Source organism: Phocoena phocoena, chromosome 13, assembly GCF_963924675.1.
Source record: "Phocoena phocoena chromosome 13, mPhoPho1.1, whole genome shotgun sequence".
NCBI classification, from domain to species: Eukaryota; Metazoa; Chordata; class Mammalia; order Artiodactyla; family Phocoenidae; genus Phocoena; species Phocoena phocoena.
This window is the reverse complement of record NC_089231.1, coordinates 82,619,635-82,642,476: the sequence shown is the minus strand read 5'-3', so window position 1 is coordinate 82,642,476 and position 22,842 is coordinate 82,619,635. Positions and strand designations below refer to the sequence as shown.

General features: G+C 47.0%; 1 protein-coding gene across 1 annotated transcript in view; it reads left to right on the top strand.

The window, feature by feature from the left end:
- The window catches only part of KDM2B (lysine demethylase 2B), a 120,844-nt gene that overhangs the window by 7,990 nt on the left and 90,012 nt on the right, over nucleotides 1-22,842 (top strand). Inside the window, exons 5-6 of the mRNA XM_065889260.1 lie at nucleotides 17,851-18,029; nucleotides 18,278-18,384. Coding sequence (XP_065745332.1) covers nucleotides 17,851-18,029; nucleotides 18,278-18,384 — 286 coding nt within the window. The remainder of the gene's footprint in view (nucleotides 1-17,850; nucleotides 18,030-18,277; nucleotides 18,385-22,842) is intronic.

The window sequence follows — 22,842 nt, the reverse complement described above, 5'->3', positions numbered from 1 at the left end:
GAATGAAGGCAGCTGACCAGTGGGTGTGCAGAGATCCAGCCTGAATTATTATTATTATTTATAAAATTAATTAATTAATTTTTGGCTGTGTTGGGTCTTTGGTGCTGCCCGCGGCTTTCTCTTGTTTCCGCGAGTGGGGGCTACTCTTCGTTGTGGTGCATGGGCTTCTCATTGCAGTGGCTTCTCTTGTTGCGGAGCACGGGTTCTAGGCATGCGGGCTTCAGTAGTTGTGGCGCACGGGCTCAGTAGTTGTGGCTCGCGGGCTCTAGCGCACAGGCTCAGTAGTTGTGGTGCATGGACTCAGTTGCTCCGCGGCATGTGGGATCTTCCCGGACCAGGGCTCAAACCCATGTCCCCTGCATTGGCAGGCGGATTCTTAACCACTGCACCACCAGGGAAGTCCCCAGCCTGAATATTGACCCAGAGATGTGTTAACTCAGAAGGGAGAACCAGGGACTTCCTTGGCGGTCCAGTGATTAAGACTCAGCACTTCCACTGCAGCGGGCGCAGGTTCCATCCCCGGTTTGGGGAACTAAGATCCCACATGACATGTGGTGGAAAAAAAGAAAACGAAGAAGGAGGACCAGTTGGCTATAAGGAGGTGCTGCTGTTGACAGAAGGATCTCAGTTAACTGGTGAGGGCTTGCTCAGGAGATAGATTTTTTTTTTAAAGCTGGATTCTAGAAATGCTGAAGGAAGTGGACATCAGAACAGAAGGAGGCAGCCTTCCAGCTGTGAGCAGAAGATGGAGCGGTGGACCCCGTAAATCAAATCTTGGCACAGGTGACTCTCTCTGGTGCCTCAACCCACCCCCAGCCTTTGTTGTTGGGACTCAGCTCTGCTACTTGGCTGAGTGATTTGGGGCAAGCTACTCCTCAGCTGCAAAATGGAGCTAAGAGCAGAACCTGCCTCAAAGAAGGATCCTGTAAGAGAATGAATGAATGCTTAGCATTATGGCGGATGATGAAATGGTCCCCATTATTATTCTAATGGCAGGATGTGGATCCGATGAAGTTCTCTTTATGGACAAGGATTAAAGCCAGATTCTCAAATCTGGGGATCAGGGAACATCACAGTCTCAGTAATGTTGCCCTCGCGCTTTTGAAGAATTTTCAAGCCCTTTGTAGTTTTGTTATTCTCTGGTTGTATCCAGGCTGCCTCTTTCCTTGAGCCTCATTCTTCTCATTGTGAGAGCGAGAGGATTCAATTAGATGGTCCTGACGTCCTTGCCGGCTCTCAAAAAAGTCTAGGATGGCAAAGAAAGCAGGAATAGTGAGACTTCCCTGGTGGTCCAGTGGTTAAGACTCCTTGCTCCCAGTGCAGGGGGCACGGGTTCAACCCCTGGTCGGGGAACTAACTAAGATCCCGCATGTCGCACAATGCAGCCAAAAAAACCCCCAAAAAAGTGGGAATGGTAATACCTGCAGCCTATGTCTCTTGGCATTTCTGTAATGATCGAACGGATTGGTGAATATGAAAGTGCTTTGTAAAGGTATAACACCGTGAGGGATGCCTGTAATGGCAGTTAGCAGCGGGTAGGATTATTCCCACTGAGAGTGCACACAGGCTTCTGGAGAGTGGTGAAGGGGAAGATTTGTCATAGTGACATAAGTGACAAATGTAACTCAATCTGCCCTAAGCAAAACAGAATTCAGCGGTTTACGTAATAGGTTCAGGATGTGACCTTAGGCATTTCTAGATCCAGGTGCGCCAAGAAGATCTCAAGATCTTGGCCCCTAGTTTTCATTTTTGCTTCCCTTTTTTTTGCTTCCTCTTTCTGCTTCATTCTCCAGCAAGTTTCTCCCCACATGGCAGCTAAAATGGGGAGCAAAACCCCACACCCAGCCTAGCTGAACCATATGGACCGAGAGTGGGGAAGGAGTGACTCCCCAGGGTTGCTGGGTGACATAACCATGTCCCTAACACAAATGGGATTTCTTTTTTGTTTTTGGCCATGCCGCATGTCTTGCGGAATCTTAGTTCCCCGACCAGGGATTGAACCCACGCCCTCGGCAGTGAGAGCGTGGAGTCCTAACCACTAGACCACCAGGGAATTCCCACAAATGAAAGTTCTGCTGTGGATGGCAGAGTATGGGGGAGGCTGGACCATCCCTCGAAGTTAGTGGGGGATCTCAGCCTGTCTTCCAGCCTCTTGTCCCCTCCCCAGGCCCTGTATCTCGGGAGGCGACTGTCTGAGAAGCGGGTGGTGCACAGCCAGCTATTAGGGCACAACCTGGGGCTGCAGACTCTTCTCTAATCTCCTAAAATTGGGCTTTTTTCTCTCAGCCCTGTTTATCTGCCCACTGGAAGACTGGCACCTAGCCTCTGTTTTTAGCTCCTCACCTCTAAAGAACCAAAACAAAAAGTGGCACTTTCCATTTCTTTGGCACTGTGCGCTTAAAATGAAAGCTTTTTTCTTGAAGTCTAATATGCATATAGAAAAGTGCACATATAGTAATCCTGTTGTGAAACTTTGTATAATTTTAACAAATTGAACACACCAGGTTAATTGGAAGCCCAGGGTCAAACCCCCCTTGAATTCCCATCCAGTCACTCCCTCCACTGTTGTCCTGGCTTCTTCTAATAGTGTGGATGAATTTTGCCTGTTTTCATACTTTGTGTTAGTGGAATCATACAGGGTGTCTGTCCTCTTTTGGTTTTGGCGTTTCACCACTGAACCTTGTGTTTACGAGATTCATCCATATTGTTGTGTGCAGTTGTAGATGATTTATTTTCATTGCTATATAGTTTTCCATTATATGATTATTTCACAATTGATTTATTCATTCTATTAGTGGGCACTTGGGTAACTGCCAGTTTAAGGTTGTATGCATAGTGCTGCTATGAACATTCTAGGCATGATTGGTGAACAAATGGATGCATTTCTGTTGGGCATATACTTAAGAGCAGAATTGCTCGGGTCAGAATTTACGTATATGTTCAGTTTTAGTAGATCCTGTCAAGTGATTGTCCAGTGGATTGTTCTGGCTCTGATTGCACCATATCCTTACCCAGAGTTGGTGTGTTCGTCATGTTCATTGCAGTCATGCCTCCACGCTGATGGGAGTATAGTTCTATCTCACTGTGTTTCACTTGTCATTTTTCTAATGATTGACGAAATTGACCTCCATTTCATATGTTTATTTGCTATTTGGATATCTTCTTTTTTTTTTTTTTACGCGGGCCTCTCACTGTCGTGGCCTCTCCCGTTGCGGAGCACAGGCTCCAGATGCACAGGCTCAGCAGCCACAGCTCACGGGCCCAGCCACTCCGCGGCATGTGGGATCTTCCCGGACCAGGACATGAACCCGTGTCCCCTGCATCGGCAGGCGGACTCTCAACCACTGCGCCACCAGGGAAGCCCCTGGATATCTTCTTTTATGAAATGTTTGATCAAGTCTTTTCTTCATTATTTTAAAGGTTGTTTCTTATTTAAAAAAATTTTTTTTATTGAAGTATAGTTGATTTACGTTGTGTTAGTTTCATGTGTACAGCAAAGTGATTCAGTTATACCTATGTGTGTGTGTGTGTGTGTCTGTGTCTGTGTATATCAGATTCTTTTCCATTATAGGCTATTATAAGATATTGAGTATAGTTCCCTGTGCTATACAGTGGGTTCTTGTTGTTTATTTTATATATAGTACTGTGTATCTATTAATCCCAAATTCCTAATTTATCCCTTCCCCCACATTACCCTTTGATAAGCATAAGATTGTCTTCTATGTCTGTGAGTCTGTTTCTGTTTTGTAAATAAGTTCATTTGTATCATTTTTTTAAGATTCCATGTATAATTGATATAATATAATATTTGTCTTTGACTTACTTCACTTACTATAATAATTTCTAGGTCCATCCATGTTGCTGCAAATGGCATTATTTCATTCTTTTTAATGGCTGAGTAATATTCCGTTGTGTGTGCGTATATATAATATATATAACACACACACACACACACACACACACACACACACACCCCACATTTTTATCCATTCATTAGCTGATGGACACTGAGGTTATTTCCATGTCTTGGCTATTGTAAATAGTGCTCCTGTGAACATTGGGGTACATGTATCTTTTCTAAATAGAGCTTTCTGTCTTTTCGGGATATATGCCTAGGAGTGGGATTGCTGGATCATATGGTAACTCTATTTTTAGTGTTTGGTTTTTTTTAAATTAATTTGTTTTTTGGCAGTGTTAGGTCTTCGTTGATGCGCGTGGGCTTTCTCTAGTTGCAGCAAGCAGGGCTACTCTTCGTTGCGGTGCACGGGCTTCTCATTCCAGTGACTTCTCTTGTTGCAGAGCACGAGCTCTAGAGCACGTGGGCTTCAGTAGTTGCGGCACGTGGACTCAGTAGTTGTGGCTCGTGGGCTCTAGAGCACAGGCTCAGTAGTTGTGGCGCACAGGCTTGTTGCTCCACGGCATGTGGGATCTTCCTGGACCAGGGCTCAAACCCGTGTCCCCTGCATTGGCAGGCGGATTCTTAACCACTGTGCCACCGGGGAAGTCCCTTTTTTTTTAAAGATTTTTTTCTTTTTTAAAATAAATAAATAAATAAATAAATAGGCTGCATTGGGTCTTTGTTGCGTGCGGGCTTTCTCAATAGTTGCAGGGAGTGGGGGCTACTCTTCATTGTGGTGCGTGGGCTTCTCATTGAGGTGGCTTCTTTTGTTGCGGAGCACGGGCTATAGGTATGCAGGCTTCAGTAGCTGTGGCATATGGGCTCAGTAGTTGTGGCTTCCGGGCTCTAGAGCACAGGCTCAGTAGTTGTGGCACATGGGCTTGGTTGCTCCGCAGCATGTGCGGTCTTCCCGGACCAGGGATTGAAACTGTGTCCCCCGCATTGGCAGGTGGATTCTTAACCACTGAGCCACCAGGGAAGTCCCTATTTTTAGTATTTTAAGGAACCTCCATATTGTTCTCCACAGTGACTACACCAATTTACATTCCTACCAATGGTGTAGGAGGGTTCCCTTTTCTCCACACCCTCTCCAGCATTTATTATTTATAGACTTTTCGATTCTGGCCATTCTTTTTTTGCAGTATGTGGGCCTCTCACTGTTGTGGCCTCTCCCGTTGCGGAGCACAGGCTCCGGACGCGCAGGCTCAGCAGCCATGGCTCACGGGCCCAGCCGGTCCGCGGCATGTGGGATCTTCCCAGACCGGGCCACGAACCCGTGTCCCCTGCATCGGCAGGCAGACTCTCAACCACTGCGCCACCAGGGAAACCCTTCTGCCCATTTTTTGATTGTTTTTTTTTTGGTTTGTTTGTTTGTTTTGATATTGAGTTGTATGAATTGTTTGTATATTTTGGAAATTAAGCTCTTGCTGGTCTCATCGTTTGTGAATATTTTCTCCCAGTCTGCAGGTTGTCTTTTTGTTTTGTTTATGGTAAAGATTGTCTCTTATTGTTTGTAAGGTGTATCAGTTTGCTAGGGCCAAACATAACAAAGTACCACAGAATGGATGACTTAAACAACAGAAAATTTTTTTCTCATAATTCTGGAGCTGGAAGTCCAAGATCAAGGTGTCAGCAGGGTTAAATTTCTTTGAAGGTCTCTCTCCTTGGCTTATAGATGGCTGTCTTCTTGTGTCTTCCCATGGTGTTCCCTCTGTTTGTATCTGTGTTTAATCTCCTCTTCTTTTTTTTTTCGGTATGTGGGCCTCTCACTGTTGTGGCCTCTCCCGTTGCGGAGCACAGGCTCCGGACGCGCAGGCTCAGTGGCCATGGCTCACAGGCCCAGCTGCTCTGCGGCATGTGGGATCTTCCCAGACCGGGGCACGAACCCGTGTCGCCTGCATAGGCAGGCGGACTCTCAACCACTGTGCCACCAGGGAAGCCCTAATCTCCTCTTCTTATGAGAACACCAGTCTTACTGGATTAGGGGCCACCCTAAAGACCTAATTTTAATTACCTCTTTAAAGACTTTATCTCCAAATACGGTTACTTACTGAGTTACTGGGGGTTATAACTTCAACATATAAATTTTGGGGGACACAGTTCAGCCCATAACATAAAGATTCTTTCTGTATTCTGGATGTTAGTACATATTCCAAAATCATCTCCTACTTTTCACACTCTTAAAGATGTCTTTGAACTAACAGACCGTCTTCATTTTAACATAGACCATTTAGCTCTTTCTGGTCCATTAGTTTGTTTTGTGTCTCATAAAATTAAGAAAATTTTGCATACTCTGAGATCACAAAGATATTCATATGTTTTTCTTGAAAAGCTTTGGTGTTTGAACTCTCACATGTACATATGTAGTTCATCTGGAATTGATTTTTGTGTTTGGTATGAGATAGGGGTCAAGATCCTTTTTTTTTCCTATATGGATATCCAGTTGATTTGTACCATTATTGGAAAAACACCCTCTCCCCATGGCACTGAATCAGGTGACTTTGTTGTGAATCAGATGACTGCATCTGTGTGGGTCTGTTTGATGCTGTAATCTGTGCCCCCCACCCCCAGGATCGCTAGGAGAGTTCATGTAAAAAGACTGGGATATTTTCACATCTATGGGTTGGGAGTTGGGGGGATAGGGAGATTGGGGAAGAGATAATTCTTGCTGTCTCTGAAGGTGCTTTAAACCCTCTGAGAAAATGTATCCATAAAGTACAGTGTCCCCCACTCATTGTCTGTACTTATGTCACTGAGGGTTGGGAGGGCCCATGGCTATGGGGAGACTTGCATATTATCTCTTTACTGTATTTCTGTCTAATGAGGGTACCCAAGCCAACTGATGCTTTCTTTGGCCCCTTTTCTTAAAAAATCTTCATGACAAATCACCTCATTCAGTATTCATTTATTCATCCCATTAGAATAATAATCACCTATCTTTTACTGTATGTTTACCATATGACCTCATTTTGTCCTCACCAATAATCATAAAGTAAGTGTTATGTTCTGTTTTCCAGATGGGGGATCTGAAGCTCAGAGGGAGCTGCTCACACAGCTAGTGGGCGGTGGAGACAGGATCCAAACCCAGCCCCGGGTGCTTCCAAAGCTCATGCTTTTGCTTTATGACTTCCTACTCTAATCCTAACCCTCCTCCATTCTTTTTTTTTTATAAATTATATATTTATTTTTGGCACTGGGTCTTTGTTGCTGTGCGGGGGCTTTCTCTAGTTGTGGCAAGCGGGGGCTACTCTTTGTTGTGGTGCGTGGGCTTCTCATTGCGGTGTCTTCTCTTGTTGTGGAGCACGGGCTCTAGGCATGCGGGCTTCAGTAGTTGTGACACACGGGCTTAGTTGCTCCATGGCATGTGGGATCTTCCCGGACCAAGGCTTGAACGTGTGTCCCCTGCACTGGCAGGCGGATTCTTAACCACTGCGCCACCAGTCCATTCATTCTTCACTCACAAATTTACCAGGCGTCTGTGTTGTGTCTGGCCCTGCGGGAGGTGCTGAGACTCGTCAGACATGGGCTCTGCCCTTGACTGGCGGTGTTTAGGGAGAAGAAGACTAAATTCTCACTCCTTAGAAATCAAAGGTAGCTGATATGTCCCCAGACCTTATTTTTATCTTATTTTCTGGACCTTTTTTTAAAAAAATTTTTATTGGAGTATAGTTGATTTACAAGGTTGTATTAATTTCAGGTGTACAGCAAAGTGAATCAGTTATATGTATACATATATCCACTCTGTTTTAGATTCTTTTTCTCATATAGGCCATTACAGAGTACTGAGTAGAGTTCCCTGTGCTATACAGTAGGTCCTTATTAGTTATCTATTTTATATATAATAGTGTGTATATGCCAATCCCAGTCTCCCAATTTATCCTTGCCCCCTCCAGACCTTATTATTTTTACTAATATTTATTTTTAGTATTTATTTATTTAGGTTGCTCTGGGTCTTAGTTGCAGCAGGCAGGCTCGTTAGTTGTGGCATTCAAACTCTTAGTTGTGGCATGAATGTGGGATCTAGTTCCCTGACCAGGGATCAAACCAGGGTCCCCTGCATGGGGAGCTCAGCGTCTTAACCACTGTGCCACCAGGGAAGTTCCTAATCTTTTTCTAAAAATTGAAGTATAGTTGACTTAACAATATTGTATTAGTTTCATGTATATAGCAAAGTGATTCATATATATATATATATATATATATATATATACATTTTCCATTATAGGTTATTACAAGATATTGGATATATACACTACCAAATGTAAAATGGATGGCTAGTGGGAAGCTGCTGCATAGCACAGGGAGATCAGCTCCATGCTTTGTGACAACCTAGAGGGGTGGGATAGGGAGGATGTGAGCGAGGCTCAAGAGGGAGGGAATATGGGGATATATGTATACTTATAGCTGATTCACTTTGTTGTACAGCAGAAACTAATACAGCATTGTAAAGCAATTACACTCCAATGAAGATTTAAAAAAAAATAATAAAAAAAAAAAACAAGAAAAGCAAGATATTGGATATAGTTCCCTTTGTTATACAGTAAATCCTTTTTGCTTACTATTTTATGTATAGTAGTTTATATCTGTTAATCCCATACTCCTAATTTATCCCTCCCTCCTGCCTAGACCTTTTAAAGTTGGTTTAAAATCATAGACTTCAAAAAATTTTAGGGAATTCCCTGGAAGTCCAGTGGTTAGGACTCTGCGCTTTCACTGCCGAGGGTGCAGGTTCGATCCCTGGTTGGGGAACTAAGATCCCGCAAGCCGTGTGGTGCTGCCAAAGAAAAAAAAAAAAAAAAAAAAATTTAAACTCTGGAAGAGTTTTTAGAACTCTCCTAGTCTTGCTTTCCCATTTCACAGGTGAGAAAAACAGGCCTGGAGAGAAGTTACTTGTAAGTTGCCCAGACAGTAGATGGCACATCAGATTCAAACATAGGTTTGAATGTCAGCAGTTGGGAAGTGAAGCTTGTAACAGAATCCAAGAGGAAATGTAGACTTGGGTGGGGTTAAAGATGAGTTCAGTTCTAGACACTTTGAATTTGAGCTCAGCAGTGATGTTAAGGTTGGACAGATATGTGGGGGAGGCATCCATCTGACAGGACAGATAGAAATGCTAGGAGGGGAAGGTACATGAGGTCAGGAGAGCTGAGAATCCCAAGGGAGGAGGGTTTCAGAGGGGTTCAGTTATGTTCTCAGGTATGTATTCTCTCTAAGAGAAACACCCGCCTCATTGATTTGTTCTGTTTCCCTTTTCCTAGAAATCTAGTGCTCTATAATCAAAATCTTGATTTTGATTGTGCTAGGGGCCTAGGGAAACTATATTTGCTTCTGTCCATTATTTGCCTAATAGGAATCACTCCCCTGTGGGGTAGCTCCTCAGTGTAAATAATAGTGTCAACTACTGTTTACTAAGATCTTGTTATAAGCTGAGAATCTTTCCTATATTTTTTTGTCCAATCACATAAAACCCTATTTATCACTAGCCCCATTTAAAAAAAAATAAATTAATTTATTTATTTACTTTCGGCCACGTTGAGTCTTCGTTGCTGCTCACGGGCTTTTCTCTAGTTGCGGCGAGCAGGGGCTATTCTTCGTTGTAGCTGAGGGCTTCTCGTCGTGGTGGCTTCTCTTGCTGCGGAGTGCGGGCTCTAGGCACACGGGCTTCAGTAGTTGTGGCGCATGGGCTTAGTTGCTCCGCAGCATGTGGGATCTTCCCGGACCAGGGATCAAACCCGTGCCCCCTGCATTAGGCAGGTGGATTCTTAACCACTGTGCCACCAGGGAAGTCCTTGTCTTGGGGATAATTTTAAAAGTTGAGGGGGTCAGAAGATATTAGTGCTTAGGGAAAGCCTGTGGACCTTTGCAAGCATCCCCTTGTTTCACAAAGAGGAAACTGAGGCCTAGATCTGGGAAGCGATTTGTCTCAAGTTGTGCAGTGACTCAGCCCTGTGTCCTCCCTTTCCTGTACCCTTGCACCTTCAATTTGGGACAGCGTTTTCACTAGGATCGCCACTTTTAAGTTTACAAAGTGCTTCCAATAATTGTGTGAAGCCACTAGGGCGGGTCCTATTATCCCCACTTTGCAGGTGAGGAAACTGAGGCCCAGAGCGGTTCAGGGATGTACCTAAGGCCTCACTGCTGGGAAGTAGTGGAGCAGTATTTGAACCGTGGCCAGTGCTCTTGATAATAAACTCTGGCTCTATGTGGTGGATGAGGAGATATTCCCAAGGAGCAGAAAAAAACCAGTCCAGAAGCTTGAAGATGATAGAGAACGTTCCAGAACTATGACGTGGGACACTTGTGTGCAGTCTCTGAAGAGCGGGCTCAGTGGGGGTTTGGGGTCAGTGCCCGTGCATGCTTTATGTTGGCCTTCAAGGTGACTTTCCACAGCCTCCTTCCGGCTCTGAGCCCGTGGCTCTTGGAACTGACTGATGGAGCCTTCAAAGCAAGGGCCATGGGGCACAGATTAATTTCTGCAGCTGGAATTTGTTGGATGTGTGTAGCTTGTGAGCTCAGAGAACCAAGGAGGAGGGGAGGGGCTGCTGCTGAGCAGGTGGCCTACTTAGGAACTCCAGGCACCGCTCTGACGTGGAAAATTTCTCCTGTAACCCCTTGACTTCAGGAGCCTGAGTTTCAGCGCTGCAGGGACAAGGCACCTTGTCCCTGTCACCTGCCGTAGGGGTGGCTGCTCCCCAGGACTTGGAGTACCACATTCCATTCTTAGCACCCATCTGTGCCTTCTGTCCCTTTGGGCCACTTGCCTCCTGCTCGGAGACCCAGCACTTATGCCCAGCTCCCCTTTGCCACCAGTGGCAGACCGGACTGGAACCTGAGAAGATGGAGGCCTGGTGCTTAATCTCCCAGCTCAGACTGGAAGGGACTGGCAGGCCTCAGGTGTCTCCAGTGACCCCTTGGGCGAGCCTCTCCATCTCTTCCCTCTTCCTTCCTTCTCCTCTGCCCAGTTCATATTTAAGGGATATGATCTGAGTGTTTAAGAACTGGGCTACACAACATTGTAAAGCAACTATACTCCAATAAAAAGTACCTAGAAGAAAAACTAGGCTAAAAATCAGTGTGTTGGCCCTGGAAGAGGACCTAAAAATGACCTAACCCAGTGGTTTTCAAAGGGAAATCTCAGGAATCCAGTTCTGAATTCTGAATGCCTACCCCCTTCCCGCTTCAGCCTGAGCTGCTTGTTTTTATTTATGTATTTGGCTCTCATCAAAGCTTCTGTTTGAAGGAAGAGATCTGCGGCAACAACAAAAAAATTATAAAGGTCAACTTCTTCCTGCCTTTTCATGTGAGGCAGCTGAGGCCTAGAGCAGGGGCAGTCAGGGTTGCTGGGACTAGGGCTCAGTCCAGGGCTCTTGGCACTGTCCCAGGGGCCCTGAGGCTCCCACTGCTCATACTGGGGTCTCCTGTGAGCCATCACTGATGGAGAAACAAGCCAGGCACCTGTGCCTCCAGCCTGGCTCTTCAAGTGAGCATAAGGAGCCTGGTTGGGGCTGTGGCTTCAGAGCTGAAATTGGTCTCTCTGAGAAGTCCACATATGGGGGAGAAAGAGCTCCCTTTCACTTTGTGTCTGATTGGGACCCTCTTCACTTTGTTTTTTTTTTCTTGCGGTACGTGGGCCTCTCACTGCCGTGGCCTCTCCCGCCGCGGAACACAGGCTCCGGACACGCAGGCCCAGCGGCCATGGCTCACGGGACTAGCCGCTCCGCGGCATGTGGGATCTTCCCGGCCTGGGGTACGAACCCGTGTCCCCTGCATCGGCAGGCGGACTCTCAACCACTGCGCCACCAGGGAAGTCCCCCTCTTCTCTTTGTATTCAGAGCCACATGGATCTTTCCATACCTGCTTAGTAGCTGGTGGGTAAATGTGTTGCAGACCCTACCATGTGCCAGACATGGTGTTAGGCTGTCTTACATTGAAAGGCCTGTTTTACAAATAAAGACCGTCCAAGTCTAGAAAGGGTAAGTGAGTCCCTGAAGCCATAGAGCTAGTAACAGCTGGAATTTATAAAAATACTTCTGATTGGAGAGAATTTTGAAAAGTAACAAGAGTAGACAGACGGGGTGGAGTGGTGGTGGTGGGATGAATTGGGAGATTGGGATTGACAAGTATACACTCATATGTATAAAGTAGATAACTAAGAGAAAAAAATTCTATTAGATCACAAAATCTAAAAAAAAAAGAATAGACAAAGTATAATGAACTTCTGTGTACCCATCATTCAGCCCCAATACCCATGAATCTGTGGTCTTGCCCCTTCCGTCCCCCCATCCACTTCCTCTTTTTGTGCAATATTTGAAGCATATTGAGACATCATGCCATTTCATCCCAAAAGTTTTCAGTATATAGTTCTAAATGTATATAGTATAGTTGATTTACAAGAGCAGGGGTTTTTAAAAACGTAATCACAATAGCGTTATCATACCTAGCCTTTTTTTTTTTTTTCCCCTCAAAAAGCTACATTGTTCCCATTTGGTCCAAGGCTTGGGAGAGGACTCCAAGGTGGTTAAAAAGCTGCCTAGTGGCTGCATTGAGAGGCTTCAGGCAGAAGCCCTGACACCAGAGGGGCTCTTCAAAGGCTGCTTCAAAGCCTCCTAGTCCTGCTTGAGGGTGAACGTTTCAAAGAGATCCTGGCCCAGCCCAGCCTGGGGACCAGCCAGCCTGCGGAGGTCAGTCAGGTGGTCACCCATCTTCTTGATGAGTTTCACCTCCTCACTTAAGGAGTGGCTCCAGGGAGTCACAGAGGTGGGGAGCTGCATGGCCAGAACCCAGGGCATACAAATCCAGAAGGGCCTGGTTCAGGTTCTCCATGAGAATGGTGGCTTCTGTAGCGTCCTGGGTTTTACCCCACTCATCTTGGGATGGCTTCTGCATGCTGGTTTTGCGTTTTCAAGAGATGCTTGGTGCCCTCATGCTTTTCCTCTGCCAATTCGTGGAAAAAGTGGCCCACGCCCTCCAGAGTCACCCCCTGGCACATCGTCACCGTTGAAATAGAAGCCCAGAGAGAGGTAGGTGTAGGAGGCCCTCAGATGCATGTTTACCAGGCGGCTGATGGCAGCCTCCACTGCGGTGGAATATTTCTGACGCATCTGGTAGCTCACAGTTGATCGGTAATAAGGAGCTAAGCGCAAAAAATGATGTTGGCTGGTCCTGGAGGCCCCTGATGCCTGAGTGGTTCGTTCTGAAGGTTACCACTGGAAAAATGGCTGGAGGGTGGTTGGAGGCTGGGGGAAGGGGCGTCCCTGGGTCTTTTCCTTCCAAACATTGTTGAAGCAAGAGAAGGATGCTCAGGACCATGGAGTGCACTCTCACACCTAGTCTTTTAAAAACTAGGAACCTTAAAAACTAAGGAATTTAAAAAATTCCTTAAAATGAGTAAATATCCATATCCATTGTTCAAATTTCCAGTTGTTTCATATATAGCATAAATGTTACTTTCTTTTTAAAAAATATTTATTTATTTATTTAGGCTGCACCAGGTTTTTAGTTGTGGCATGCGGACTTCTTAGTTGCATGCATGCGGTCTAGTTCTCCAACGAGGGATCCAGCCTGGGACCCCTGCATTGGGAGTGCGGAGGCTTACTCACTGGACCACCAGGGAAGTCCCTACTTTGTTTTTAAAGTGGTCTTTATTTATTTATGGCTGCATTGGGTCTTCATTGCTGCGTGTGGGCTTTTTCTAGTTGCGGTGTGTGGGGGCTACTCTTGGTTGCGGTGTGCAGGCTTCTCACTGCGGTGGCTTCTCTTGTTGCGGAGCACGGGCTCTAGGCGCGCAGGCTTCAGTAGTTGTGGCTCGTGGGCTCTAGAGCGCAGGCTCAGTAGTTGTGGCGCACAGGCTTAGTTGCTCTGCGGCATCTTCCTGGACCAGGGATCCAACCCATGTCCCCTGCATTGGCAGGCGGGTTCTTAACCACTCTGCCTCCAGGGATATCCCCCTACTTTTTTTTTTTTTTTAACAGTTGTATGAGTCAGAATGTAAATAAGGGTCTTTCATTGTGATTGATTGAGGTGCTTTTTCAGTCTCTTATTAATAATCTCTGGGCTCTCCCTCTATCTCCCATTGGATTGTTTGACCTGTAGAATTTTTCATTGCCTGGATTTTGCCTTGGAGTAGCTTAACATGCTCTTCCATTCTCTGTCGTTTCTGTAAATTGGTAGTTGGATATAGATGCTTGATCAGATTCAAAGTCTGTCTCTCTCACTCATTCATTCATTAGTTCATTCATTTTATTCTGACTGCCTCATAGATCCATCAGGAGGCACATGTTAGGTTCTCTCTCTCTCTCTCTGTCTCTGTTGTTAGCAGTCATTGATGTCTATCTCCCTTATTTTATCAGGGGCTGCAAAGTGGTGATGGTCTAATTAATTCTGTCATTCCTCCCCCCGCCCACCCCCATTTTTTTGGGGGGGACCGTGCCACGCTGCATGCAGGAATCTTAGTTCCCCAGTCAGGGATCTGATTGAACTTGTGCTTCCTGCAGTGGAAGCACAGAGTAATCTTTTTTTAAAAAATATTTATTTATTTGGCTACTCCGGGTCTTAATTGCGGCACGCGGGATATTTAATTGCGGCATGCAGGCTCTTAGTTGCCGCATGCAGGATCTAGTTCCCTGACTAGGGATCGAACCTGGGGCCCCTGTATTGGGAACGTGGAATCTTAACCACTGGACTGCCAGGGAAGTCCCTCCTTTGCCATTTATTGGCTGGAATATATTTATGGAGAGAAACTTTTCCTCAACTGCTGTTCGCTTCAGAGCTGGCCTTTATCTCAGATTCGTCAGACTCCTAAGCCAATGGTCACTTCAATCCATATTGTTCTGCTTCCCTAGGAAGTGTGCTAATGTTCCTGCATTTCTCATCCTCACCTGTGGGCTGGAACCCAGTGGGGTTGAATCGGGTTACTGGTGCACTTGCGTTTCCCTGGAGGTGTATGGAGCCCAGGCACCCAGAAGAACCGACTTCCCTTCCTCCTCCCTCTATTCCCACTCCAACTCCTCCCACCAGCTGAGGCTTCCAGGACACCTGGGGAGCCGGATGGAACTCCCTGCACACCGAGGAAGCTATTCTTAGAAGCGCTCCAGATACAGCCCCTCGGCCTCTCCCATCCCCAGGCCTCTCCCCTCCTGTCCCGCTCAGCCCCAGCTGCTCCTCACGGCTCTAACCACTCCAAGTCCTGACTTCCCTTTTTGGCTGAGGATGGGGCAGGCCGAGGTGGGTCAACTGGGGACCTGCACCTGGCTAGGAGCAGAGTGGGGCGAGGGTGCACAGGGAGCCCTGGGGATTGTGTTGGGGAGAGGGGGTCTGGAAACCTTGTTAGTGCTCAAAAAAATAAAAAACAGGCCTTTTCTACCCACATCCTTCTGTTCAGGAGAAGAATTGCGTTAAAAAAAATTTATTGAGGTGAAATTTACATAACATAAAATTAATCATTTTCCTGTTTTCTTTTTTTTAAAAAAATATTTATTTATTTTGGCTGCGCCAGGTCTTAGTTGCAGCATGTGGGATCTTCGTTGCGGCATGCGGGATCTTTAGATGTGGTCATGTGGGATCTTTCAGTTGCGGCATGCAGACTCTTGGTTGCAGCACGTGGGATCTTTTAGTTGCAGCATGCAGACTCTTAGTTGCGGCATGCAGGATCTAGTTCCCTGATCAAACCCGGGCCCCCTGCGTTGGGAGCACAGTCTGACCCACTGGACCAACAAGGAAGTCCCAAAATTAATCATTTTAAAATGTACAGTTCAGTGGCATTTAATACATTCACAGTGTTATGCAACCATACCGTCTGCTGGTTCTAAAACATTTTCAACACCCCAAAAGGAGATTCACAGCCCTTAGCAGTCACTCCCATTCCCTCACTCCCAGCCCCTGGCAACCACTCACTTACTTTCTGTCTCTGTGGATTTGCCTATTCTGGACATTTCATATGAATGACATCATGCAGCATGTGACCATTTGTGTCTGGCTTCTTTCCCTTAGCATCATGTTTTTGAGGTTTATCCATGTGGTAACATGTATCGCTACGACAGATCTTCCTCGACTTATGCTGGGATCACATCCCAATAAACCCATTGTAAATTGAAAATGCACGTAATACACCTAAGCTACCAAACTTCATAGCCTCACCTCGCCTACCCTAAATGTGCACTTACATTAGCCTACAGTTGGACAAAATGATCTAACACAAAGCCTATTTTATAGTAAAGTGTTGAAAAGCTCATGCAATGTATTGAATACTGTACTGAAAATGAAGAAACAAAATGGCTGTAAGTGTTTCGGTTGTTTGTGATTGTGGTTGACTGGGAGCTGTGGCTCCCTGCAGCTGCCCAGCATCACAAGAGAAGATCATATCACTAGCCCGGGACAAGATCGAAATTCAGTATTCCAAGTACAGTTCATTGCATGTGTATCGTTTTTGCACCATCTTAAAGTCAGAAAACCTAGGTTGAACCATGGTAAGTCGGGGGCCGTCTCCTTTTCATGGCTGAATAATTTATATTTTTTATTAGGTATGTTTTAAGTGGATAGGAGACTTTTGAAAGAAAAAACTATTTTTTAGAAAAACCAAACCAACTTTGTTGGTCATTTAGTGCCTAGTGTTTTTGTTTAATGACAGCTTTACTGAGTTATAATCCACATACCATACAGTTCACCCATTTAAAGTGTACAATTCAATGGTTTTTCATTTGTTCACAGAGTTTGTGCAGTCATTGCCACAGTCAATTTTAGAACATTTTCGTCGCCCCTCATAACCCCCCCCATCCCCCCCATTAGCCATCCTGATTATGTTTTAGGATGGTAAGTGGTCAGTCCTTTTGGACTGGCTGGCAGAGATTTAACTGGCTGTGATTTCCCACCACGTCACTTTCTCCACCTGTAATTATAAATGAAATTGGCCAGTTAGGTGACACTTCCTACTTGCAGGCACTTCTCAAGAATGTTGCATGTACATTATCTCATTTAAGTCACAGGACAACCCCATAGGTTGGCTGCCATTTTTGTCCCATGTTACAGATGGGGAAACTGAGAGACGCTAAGAGGTCCCAGGTCCAGCTGGGGTTCAAACCCCCAAAGTCTTAGCCTAACCACTGTATTGTACTGATGGAGCAGCTGAGCTCCAGGCCTTTAATGCCGACTTGCACCGGCCTCTAGGGCTGTGATTCCCATCACCTACCTGCTCAGCAAATCCCCTTCCTCAGGGGGTTTTGCAGATGGGACCCTGAGCAAGGTGAGGGAGGAGAGGCAGAAGGAGGAGAGGCAGGGGAGGTGGAAGGCTGGAGGCCAGCCAGAAACAGCCTTGGGGGCCTGTTCTCTTCCCCTCCCCCACTCTAACATAGCAGGTTCTCTGACAGGTGGGCTTTCCAGAACAGCTGAGCAGAGCCCACCTGTTCCAGGTGCCCTGGTAAGGAAGGAGCCAGCACTGCCCAGAGCATGACCAGAATTTCCAGCAAAGTTCAGGGATGCCCCCTGGTGGATTTGCACTCCTGACTCAAAAACAAAGCGGTTCTCCAAGGCTTCCCTGGATCTGTGGGGCGACGAGCCAGCCACTGAAGGCGGGGATCATTTTTCAACCTTAGCATGTGATCAAGATTCAGTATTGCATAGGGCAGAGGTGGGGGTCGGGGGTTAAGAATTAAGAACCTGGGTTCTAGCATAAGATGGAATTGGCTTCAAATCCCAGCTCTGCAACTCAGTAACTGAGCATTTTGGGGCAAGTTGGTTGTGGTGGAGGGAAGCAGATGGACTGGGGAGGGATTCGTTTTAAGATTGGAGAGTGACTTGGTGAGGAAAACTGATAGGACCAGGTAATTGAGCAGACAGGGCATAGGGTGAGGTGTATGGGGCATGCTAGGACAGGGGCAGGTTTTGTTTTACGGGGCCTCCCAAGTAGGATCTGCACCCCCAGCTGGCTGGAGCCACCAGCCTGTGGATTCTGCCCCCAGGTAGCCGGCGGCTGGTGGATGTGATGGACGTGAACACCCAGAAAGGCACGGAGATGAGCATGTCCCAGTTTGTGCGGTACTATGAGACGCCTGAGGCCCAGCGGGACAAGCTATACAACGTCATCAGCCTTGAGTTCAGCCACACCAAGCTGGAGCACTTGGTCAAGCGTCCCACCGTGGTAGGCGCCCCCACCCCCCCACCCCCAGCTGGGGTTCCCTCCCTGGCCAGCACTTGGTCAAGCGTCCCACCGTGGTAGACGCCCCCCACCCCACCCGGCTGCGGTCCCCTCCCAGGCCACCTTCCGCTGGCCCAGGGGGAGGGCGGGAGGCGTTTGGAAGCGGGAGGAGGGTTGAGGTGTGGTGATGGGGTCCAGCTTAAGGGCACTCCGAGCCAGGAAGCGCTGACGGTGGCCTGGCTGGATTTCAGGTAGACCTGGTGGACTGGGTGGATAACATGTGGCCCCAGCACTTGAAGGAGAAGCAGACGGAAGCCACGAATGCCATTGCAGAGATGAAGTACCCGAAAGTGAAGAAGTAAGACTGCCTGGCTGGCGGCGGGACCTGGGAGGGGGTGGCTTTCAGCCTTGTGGGGGGCGGGGGCTGGAAGTGAGCCTGGGCTGAGGCCATGGCCCTGCGGGGTCTTTGCTGGGACGTGAGGGCTGGGGGTCCTTGGTGTGGGCAGGTTGGCATCTTGCTTCCCTGGAATGCAGGGGCTCTGCATTCTGCTCCGGGTCTGGATTCTCCATCCAGAGAGTTCTTTGGCCTCCCTGCCAGCTCTCCCTGGGGGGATGTGATCTGAAGAGGAGGAAGAGTAATGGGAATCATCTCTGTGTGCATCTGTGTGTGCGTGTGTGTGTGTGTGTGTGTGCACGTGCGTGTGTGTGTGTGTACTTGTCAAACATTCGTCTTCTCCCTCCAAGTGACAGCATGTCCTGGGAGTGGATTTTTAGGGGTCCGCCACAGACCCTTTACTTTTGACAAGGGTTGGGTAGGGATCTGGTATTTTTTGCTTCCCGCTGTTGAGACCTGGGACCTCTGATTGAAAAGAACCTTTCCTGAAAAAAGCCAGGGGCCACTTCCTCACCAGACATTCCTTAGAGAGACGGTGCCCTCTAAGCAGGAGGTTGGTGGTGGGCTGGGAAGGTGGCCACATCTAATTGCAGGGACATCACTACATGTGGTGTGACCAGCAAGTCCTGAGACTGATTATTTAACATGGGCAGAGGTAGCTACGAGCACCTTCCATGTTCTAGGACTTGCGTGGCGGACCCTTGGGATGAGAAAGTCACCTTGGGGCCCATACCATCTCAGGCCCTCTGTGTTTCCATCTTCAAAATGAGAAGGAGATGCTGGTGGCCCAGGCAGAACTATTGCTTTGGGCTTCCTAGAAGAGTTGGCTCTGGTGACTCCAAATCCATTAGCATCTCTCTGCTCAGCCCCACTGCCAGGAGTGACCCCAGGAGCTTAAAGGCTGTGAACTTTTCATTCACTCAGCCCTTCATTCAGTGCATATTGAATGCAAATTCTGTGCCAGGCTTTGTAAGGGAGGCCAGCACGCTGGCCCTGGGCTTCTCAAGGTTTTGCTTTCAAACTCTCTCTCTCTTTAATTACCTCTCAGACATTTTTTTCTACCCTCAAAGCTGAAGCTCCTTACACCCCTTGGATCTGGGCTGCCTCAAAGGGAAAGATTGGGCTCAAGGAGGGGTTGGTAGGAGGGTTTTCAATTCTGTTTTGTTCCGATCCGATCACATCAAAATTTATGGAGCCCTTGGAACAGGGAAGTAAAAGATGAACAGGACTAAAAGCCCCTACCTTCTGGAGAACGTGCCATTAACGTGAGGGTAAGGTGCAGCTCTCATCCTAGGCAGAGGGAAACAGGTTCCCAGAAGGCAAATGGGGAGAGAAGGAATCCTTTCGGGCTGCTGGCATCAGGAAATCATCTTGGAGGGGATATTGACCTGGGCTTTAAAGGACAGAGGAGATGGGACGGGAGTGGGGGAGGGATGGCAGTAGGCAAGTGCCAAGGTCCTTGATGGAATCATGGAGGCAGAGCTTGAGGAAAGAGTGTGAGATTCAGATTAGTGAGAGACAGATCCTGACCCTCGTTGATTGAGTGATTGATTGATTCAGCCTATAAACTGAACATCTGATTTGTGTTGGGCACCGGGAATAGAGCAGGGAGAAAACCAGATGAGCTCCCTGCCTGCATGGAGCTTACAGTCTATTCAGGAGACAGATGTTAATCCAACAGTCAGAGAAACAAATGGAAATTTGCAGCTGTGATGAGGCCACAAGGCAGAGACCCTCGGTGCTATGGGAGCATGTACCGGGGGATTCACTGGGTTAGGGAGTGCAGGGCAGGCCACCCTGAGCTGCAGTCTAAAGGGGAGAAGAGTTACTTAAGTGAAGAGACCTGGGAAGAGCTTTTCTGGCTGTGTGCAGAGAGCCTGGGATGGTGGGGAGGGCTGGGGACAGGACGGGCCTGAAGGACTTGCCAAAGAAAGGCCAGTGGGGCTGGAGCAGATCAAGGGAAGGTCAATGGTGCAGGATGCGGGGTGGGTCAGGCTGACAGGGCCTGACAGTGTCATAGTGAGGGGTCTGAATTTCTCCTAAGAGCAGTCGGAAGCCTCTGAGATTTTAAGCAGAGAGGGTATGTGTTCAGATTTGTATTCTGCAAATTCTGCAGCTGCCGTGTGGATTGAAGGAGGTGGGGGCAGACTGGTATGAGGAACCACTGCATCATCTAGATGAGGGTTAGAGGAGAGCACAGGACAAACAGGGCATGTATTTAGGAAGGTAAAATAGACAGCCTTGGGTGACAGATTTCAATTAATATCTACTTTGCCTCTGAGATATTCAGTATTCTACACTTTATTGAAAGATTCCTTTAAATAGTAAGCTCTGTTAATACGTTGAGAATTCTATCTAATTACCAGAAAAAGGCTCACACACAATTTCCCAGAACCACATGTCTTGGACATATTGGTTGGACTATGTGGCAAATAGATTTACAAACCCTGTCAGTGGCCGTGGGAACTTGTTATAGGATTTGAACGTTGTTAGGAAGGAAATTGTCACCTTGGAAGTAGTCCACTTGTTCGGCTGAAAAGAATGCTGATTTCAGTTAATAAGCAAGGTAAAAATCCCATGATGATGAAGTCCTCTGGGATCATAGAATGGTTCTTTGGAATTTAATTAAAACGACACTTTCTAGAAATCACAGAGCCTCCATGCTGGAGGTGCCTGGAGAGTGGAGACAGCTGAAGGGCCACCTGAACTGAGGGTTTGCAGGGGGGCCGAGAGGAGGGTTACAAACCCATGACTGACTTCTCCCTGGTTCCAGGATTTATGTCGTTCGATCATGGTGAGGGGGTTAGGAATTTTAATGGGTTTTGGTTCAGTTATTTAAGACAAGGGGTGGAGACAGTTGTCGAAGGGGTAGTTGCAAATTTGTGGGAGACAAAGATTTCTAAAGAGTATACTAGTGTGGGAATTCCCGGGCTGTCCATTGGTTAGGGCTTGGTGCTTTCACTGCTGTGGCCCAGGTTCGATCCCTGGTTGGGGAACTGAGATCCCACAAGCCGCATGGCGTGGCCAAAAAAAAGAAAGAAAAAGAAAAAGAGTATACTAGTGTATTAGTTACCTCTTGCCGCATTTACTTTGTATTTTGTGCAAGACACTCTTCTAAGTAGTTGGTAGAATACAGTGAATAAACAAAGTCCCTCTTCTCATGGAGCTTGTATTCTGGCTGGGAGAAGAGACAGGCCAGCAAACAAGTGAATAATATAATTTAGGAGGTGATAAGTGTCATGAAGAAGCAGGATAAAGGGAAAAGATGATGACAGGGTAGGCTGAATATCAGCTGTGCCAATGCATTTCTGCCACGGCCTCCCCCCCGCACCGCCCCTAATTTCTGCCCCACAGAAATGTTTTGGCTGTACAGAATTATTTGTCTTGGAAAAGTCCATAATCGTACAAACAGTGACAATGACTTGGAAGTACCCCTGTATTAGTTGTTTATCGCTGCATGACAGATTACCCTAAAACTTCACAACTTAAAAAAATTTATGTCTTAGCAGCATCAGCTCACAGCTTCTGTAGGGCAGGAATCTGGGTGTGGCTTAGCTGGGTGATTCTGGCTCAGAGTCCTGAATGAGCTTGTGTCAAAACTTAGACCTGGGGAGTTCCCTGGCTGTCCAGTGGTTAAGACTGTGCTTTCACTGCCGAGGGCCCAGGTTCAATCCCTGGTCGGGAAACTAAGATCTCACAAGCTGTGCAGCATGACAAAACAAAACCAAACCCAAAACTTAGGCCTGGGCCTCAGTTCTTCACTATGTAGGCCTCTTCATAGGGCTGCTTGAGTGTCCTCATGACATGGCAGCTTCCTGCCCTCCGCCAGAAATGGTTTGAGAGAGAGCAAGGAGGAAGCCACAGTGCCTTTTATAACCTAATTTTGGAAGTCACATACTGTTTACTTCTGCCATATTATAGTAGTTAAAAGCAAGTCATGAAGTCTAGCCTGCACTCAAGGGAGGGAAATTTGGCCCTGTCTCTGGAAGGGGTGGGGAGCTCTCAAAGACTTTGTGGACAGGTTTTAAATCCTCTGCAATCTCCTGGGTCTATGACATGGGCACACCTTTTTCACTTAGGACCGTTGGGTATTTTAACACATTCCAGAAAGAAATTAGTGAGTCTTTTCTGTTCTCACCTGCTCCTGTAGCCCACTGGGCTTGCAGAAATGAGGTTTGCTGGTGTATTATACAGTGGACTGACAGAGCTCAAAAGCCCAGCCAAAAGGGGATCCCATGTAAAGCCTACATTTGGCCCCCCAAAATTGAAAATTGACTGCATTTTCTTCCCATGTGCTTTCTGGGGTGTGTGAGCCTGAAACAGGATGAAGACAGGCACTGGGATGACCAAGTTTCGGGGCTGCCTCTGTCACTCCCTGAGCTATGGCAAAGCTTTTGTCTCCTCTTAGAGACTCAGTTTTTC